Here is a 6000-nt window from a genome sequence, read left to right as displayed (position 1 = left end):
TCATCTTCAATTTCCCAGATCTCAGTCTGTTGGTCTTCCTCCATAATTCCTTTCCCTTTCCAGCTCTTATCCTCCACAGATGAATTATGCTTCTCCTCTGCCTCTCTGGATTTCTGCCTTGTTTCCATATTGCCCACTGTTCCGCTGCAGGGAAATCTTTGATACTCGGAAGCCTTTCTCTTGGGTTGATGTCTCTCAACAGAACTATCCGCAACTCTCCCAATTTGGAAACAGCTTAATGACTGTTTCTCCTCCCCCATTTGGGTATATATTAGATTTTTATCCTCAGCGTACACCTTCGGGTCGGAATTCATTTGCCGCCGGTTACTTGCCAGAGTGACGTTGCATTTGGCCATCATTTCTTGATTAATGCCCGTCATCAAGAGGTCTGACAGACCGTTCCCACCTCCTCTAGGATTGCGATCATTTATATCTTCACCTTGGTTTTGATCTAGGGCCGTCCCCCACGCGCGCCGCCCCTGTACTGCTCTGCTACCTGTGATCATATCCCATCTCTGCCCCGAATGAACAAGGTTCGTTGTTCGGAGACTCCACGTCCTCTTATTGCTCCAGCTCATCAATCCTCGTATCTCCGCTTGTGGCTTGATCATGGTCTGCATTGATTATAGCTGCCAGGTCCGTCCACTCCCTGTTTCCACACACCGCTCTCCATTGAGTATCCACCTTGTTTCCGCGGTCTCTGCATCCCCAATTTGCTAAGAAATCAGCCGCCTGATTCCCTTTCCTTCTAACATGATTTATAATCCTATATTCAATTCTTTTCAGAAGGTCAGCGATTTCCTGGACAATTCCTGCTGTACGCCAACTGTTTGTAACCTTCTCCCAGCTTTGGCCATTGCTGAGCTTCTTCAGCATTTCCACCGCAATCTGAGAATCTCCCGTAATTTCTAAATTAGTGTAACCATTTCTTACCGCAATCCTCAGACCCTGATGAAGAGCCCAGAACTCGGCCTCGTTATTTGTCATTTCTCCTCCCCAGTCTGCGAAAATCCACCGAACCTGATTGCTGCTGTCTCGGAAAATACCTCCAAAGCCAGCTTCGCCCGGGTTCCCCTTTGAGGCCCCGTCGAAGTTTAATTTTATGAAATTTCCTCTGGGATAGCTGAATTTATCAGGGCTTTGAGTCCGCATTTCCTGTCTGGGGGTTTGTTTGTGATGGACCATCTCAAACTTTAGATTTAATTTGTTCAGGATCCCTTCCTCAACCTGGTTGGCCTTCCAATCCTCCCCCACCCATTTATCAACCAGGATTGTTTCTCGCATTAACTTGACTGCTCTTTCCCAAATTATTTCTGGTTCTTTTGCTATGTTCTGAAATATTCTGCGATTCCTCTCCTTCCAGATCATCCAAAGAACAAACCCTGAAATGAGATCCCACGCTCTTCTGACCACTTTACACTGAAATATTTCCTTATTCCATTGAAAAACCAGCTCGTTGAATTCACTGGGGGTAATTTCGGGTTTGCCAAAGGTACGTTTAGTGTTCCTCCACAAAGTCCTTGCAAATGGACAGTTTATCAACAGGTGATTTCTGGTCTCCCCCTCAGTGTTGCACAGACAACATCTCGATGGGCCATTGAAGCCTTTTCTTTGTATTCGATCCCAGGTTAAGATCTTATTCTTTGATGCCAACCATATAAATATGGAGACTTTCGGCCACCAATTTCTTTCCCATATAATTTTCCAGTCTGGATTCTCTTCACCTCCAGTTTGGGAAACGGTTATATAGTAAGCCTCCTTGGTGGTGAACGAGCCTTTCGTAGAATTCCCCCACCTAAGGATGTCCTTGCCATTGCGGGTTTTAATCTTCCTGGATTCGACCTCCTTTCTGTAGGCTTCTTGCTGGTCTTGGCTGAGCTCTCTGTCCCACTCCGTCGGGTCAGTCCATATTCTCCAGCTCTCTTCTGGGTCATTAGTTCTCCAATAGTCTCTGACATAAGTTCTATCTCCTCCTATTCTGTCTCGAATCTGTTGGAATCCCTGAATTCTATTCAGTCTTTCTTTCTGATGCCACCTATCTTCCCAGAAATTTGCTTCTTCTCCGCCTCGGATCTCCCAGAAGGTGTGCTTTTCAACCAAATCCCTGTTCAAACGAGCTAGGTCCCAAATTGTAGACCCTTTGGGAGTTTCTCTCTGCCTTAAGATCTCAACTGCAGAATCAGGCATATTGTATTTTGTTTTCCATATGGTTTTCCAAAGATCATTGCCCCCCCTAAGCCAGCGCCACCAGAGTTTCGCTCCCAGAACTCTGTTGAGAATCTCAGGATCCCTCAACCCCAATCCTCCTTTCTCTTTTCTTTCAGTTAATTGACTCCAGGAAGCTAATGCCCATTTTTTCTTCTGATCAGTCCCTCTCCATATAAAATTCCTGATGACCTCTCTAATTCTTGTGCAAACTCCTAGAGGGGCAGCCATTATCGATAAAGGGTAGATGGGGATAGCCTGAAGGACTGATTTAACCAAGACTATTCTGCCAGCTATGTTTAAAGCTCTGAATGCCCAGTTTGCTACCTTGTTACTCAGCTTATCCAGGATTCCTTGCCAGTTTTTCATCTTTTTGGAGGTAAAGTCCAAAATGTTGCCCAAGTATTTCGTAGGTAATTCTCCTCTCTTAAAGCCCAATAGTCTTATGAGGTGGGTTTTGACCTGATCCACTGTGTTAAATATGAAAACACAAGATTTATCTCTATTGATTTCCAGACCAGAAGCCTCTGCAAATAGATCCAAGATTCTTCTGAGATGCCTTACTTCTTTGACTGTTGGTTCTCCAAACAACATAATATCATCAACAAATTGTTGACGAGTTAAGGGCAGATTATTTCCCCATAGCTTAAGACCCTTTATTTTTTTAGCTTCTCTTTCTTTTTTAATAAAGCGACCCAGCCCTTCAGCAGCCAGAATGAACAGAAACAGAGATAATGGGTCTCCCTGTCTAATACCTCTAGAAGCATTAAATGTTTTCGAGGGGGTTCCATTAACAAGAATAGAGAAGTTTGGAGAAGAAATCAAGCTATGAATCCAGTCAATCCATCTCCTGTTGAAACCAAAATTTTCCAGGACTTTTTCCAAATAGTTCCAATTTAGTCTATCATATGCTTTTGACAAGTCTAATTTGATCATCATACCCTTTTGCTTTTTTACTTTTAAGGAATGTATAACTTCTTGAGTAACTACCAGACCATCAAGGATCTGCCTTCCTTCAACAAAACCTGTTTGTTCAGCTGATATTAATTTGTCCAGAAGAGGTTTTAATCTCTTGGCAATCATGGATGTTATAATCTTGTAAATAACATTACATAGCGCTATAGGTCTAAACCCACTGGCATCTTCCAAATTATCACCTTTAGGAATTAAAGCATAGAAAGTGGAGTTAATGGCAGGCCATATCTTCTGGTTCATTCGGGATTCTTCTACCAGCTCCAGAATCTCTTTCCCTAGGAAGTGCCATCCCGCCTGGTAAAAATCCACTGTAAAGCCATCCGGGCCTGGAGCAGTACCTTTCTTCATTGCTTTCACAGTTTCCTCTATCTCTTCTAAGGTGGCAGCTCTCATCAACGCCTTATTTTGGTCTTCTGTGACTAAGCGCGGGATGGCCGAACATATTTCCTGAATTGCTTGCATTCGATCGGCTTGCGGTTCATTTAAAATTCCTTTATGGTGTTCAATAAGGACTTGTTCAATCTCAGCTTGCTCAACCACTCTATTACCGTTCTTGTCTTTGATGGATAGAATCTTGTTTCTCTGTCTATGTTTGATCATGGCCTGATGAAAGAATTTAGTGTTTCTTTCCCCCTCCCTTAACCACTTTATTCTTGATTTTTGTCGCCAGAGGACCTCTTCCTGCTTCCGTCTTTCTTCTAGTTTTCCAAGTATTACCCCTTCTTTGCTGATACTTTCCTCTGTTCTGCCTTCCATTATCATCTTTTGTTGGAGAGATTCCATTTCCCCTTCTAATTTTTGTTTGTCTTCCATAATATTACCAAACTCCTCCTTGTTCCATTTTTTGATTCTCCCTTTCAGCTCCTTCAGTTTTAATTGGAACGTATGCATTTTTCCTTTGCCCTGAATAGTACTTTGCCTCCACCATCCTTCAACTTTCTTGATGAAATCTGGGTCCCTTAACCAGAAGGCTTCAAATCGGAAAGGTCTTTTTCCGCGATTCCCTTTAATATCCACCTCTAGTCTAATCGGCCAATGATCAGAACCCAGGGAAGGTATGATCTTTGCTTCGACAAAAACATCCTTGTTCATGACAGCTTCTGATACTAGGAATCGGTCAAGCCTTGAAGCAATTTGGTTTTTACCCCCCCTCCTATTGTTCCAGGTGCATATCCCATTAATGGTCTGAATGTCTACTAACCTTAAGTCCTCTATCATTTCATTGAATTTATCCATGAAGTGATCCATCTTCCTTATCCCTCCCTTATTTTCTTCTAAGGATTTGATTAAATTAAAATCGCCACCTATGACCCAAGCAGCTTCTGGATATAATCTGCGGATGGATTTCAAACTGTTCATAAAATTTTCTTTTTCCCCTGGGGAAGGGGGGCCGTAAACCCCTGAAATCACAACCTGTTCCTTAGTTCCTACTATCCTACCTAGGCCAGTAAGGACCCTGCTCATGCTGGTCCAGCTATCTAAGATGATATCATTTGGATTCCACAAAATTGCAATACCTCCTGCAGAGCCAATAGCATCTTGCCCCATAACTTCATGCTGCAGTTTATTTTTGTCAATTATTCCTTCAATTTGTTGCACTGAAATTTTTGTCTCTTGTAAAATCATGATGCTATGTTTCTCTTTTTTCAGTTTCTCTTTCATATACCTTTGTTTACCCTTACTATTCAGGCCTCTAATATTCCAGCTAATAACAATCATTTAAAACTTTTGGTAGGAGGGGAAGAATACCTCTGACAGAGGTATCACTTTACCTGAGTTTATCAACGTTTCTCCCACAGTCTGGATAGTTTCGCTCATCGTCTTCCGGCCCCTCTTCCTACTGTTTTTGCCAGAGCCGTCCATTCTCGTCTGTCCATTCCCCTGTTCGTTTCCTATCATTATCTGCTTGTCCAAGTTCTCCCCTTTTTTCTCTTTATATTTCTGAAATACCTCCTTATACAGTTGTTTCTGCTTTTCCGGTATAAATCTATTATCTAGGTATTTCCATTCCTGAATTAGCCGTTTCATGATTCTCTCCTCTTCAACCTCACTTTCGACTTGGTTTTCCACCTCCATCTGGGATTGCATTGCTGTATCTTCCACCTTCCCTTCCGTCCAGTCTCCAATGCTTTTTCTTGAGTTCGCATCCTTTCCTTTATCTTCACCGGCGATTTCCATTGGAGTGTTCTCAGGGTCTTCGTCGTCCTCCAGATTTACTTCATAGTCCTCGTTTTCGCTCTGAAGCACCTGAAACTTGTTTTGACTTGTTGCGTGATTGGGTTTATCTTGTTTTTGGGTTTTTGGTCCTTCCTTGCTCTGTCTCCTTCTTCTTGTAACCTGTTGAAAACCCCTATCTGTTTCCTCCATTTTTTCTGCATTTCTCTGATGCTCCTCTTGGCTTCTTTGTGATTCCTCCTCCTTATTCAGCGGGCATTGCCTGTATAGGTGGCCATATTCATGGCATTTGCGGCATCTGAACGGGATGTGTTCGTAGTCTATTGGCTGCTGATAAACTTCATCATGATATTCCAGCTCGATATTTTCTGGAAGGGGCACAAGATGGTTGCTATTGTTACAAGAATTTAACATTACTATTCTTGATAGACCAGGAAAAGAAAATACATTTGCTGATTTTCTTTCTAGAATGCAAAATAATAATGAGGATGTTCCCACAAAAGATAAATTTCCTGATGAATATATTTTTACAGTATCTACTAAAACACCTTGGTTTGCAGATATTGCTAATTATTTGGCTACATGAAAGTTGCCTCCACAACTATCAACTAGATAAAATAAAAAAGTGATCAAAACAAATGCACC

General features: G+C 42.2%; 1 protein-coding gene across 1 annotated transcript; it reads right to left on the bottom strand.

The window, feature by feature from the left end:
• Positions 1-561: 561 nt before the first annotated feature.
• On the bottom strand, positions 562-5769 carry LOC149182553 (uncharacterized). Its single transcript, XM_089414594.1, has 2 exons — positions 4953-5769; positions 562-4778 (listed from the first exon to the last, which is right to left on the bottom strand). The coding sequence occupies exons 1-2, from the start codon at positions 5767-5769 to the stop codon at positions 562-564; spliced, it is 5034 nt and encodes a 1677-aa protein (XP_089270720.1).
• Between the last annotated feature and the right edge of the window lie 231 nt (positions 5770-6000).

Source organism: Pinus tabuliformis, chromosome 3_2, assembly GCF_031772625.1.
Source record: "Pinus tabuliformis cultivar Carrire ecotype Pingquan chromosome 3_2, CPIR1, whole genome shotgun sequence".
NCBI classification, from domain to species: Eukaryota; Viridiplantae; Streptophyta; class Pinopsida; order Pinales; family Pinaceae; genus Pinus; species Pinus tabuliformis.
This window is presented reverse-complemented; position numbering and strand designations above follow the sequence as displayed.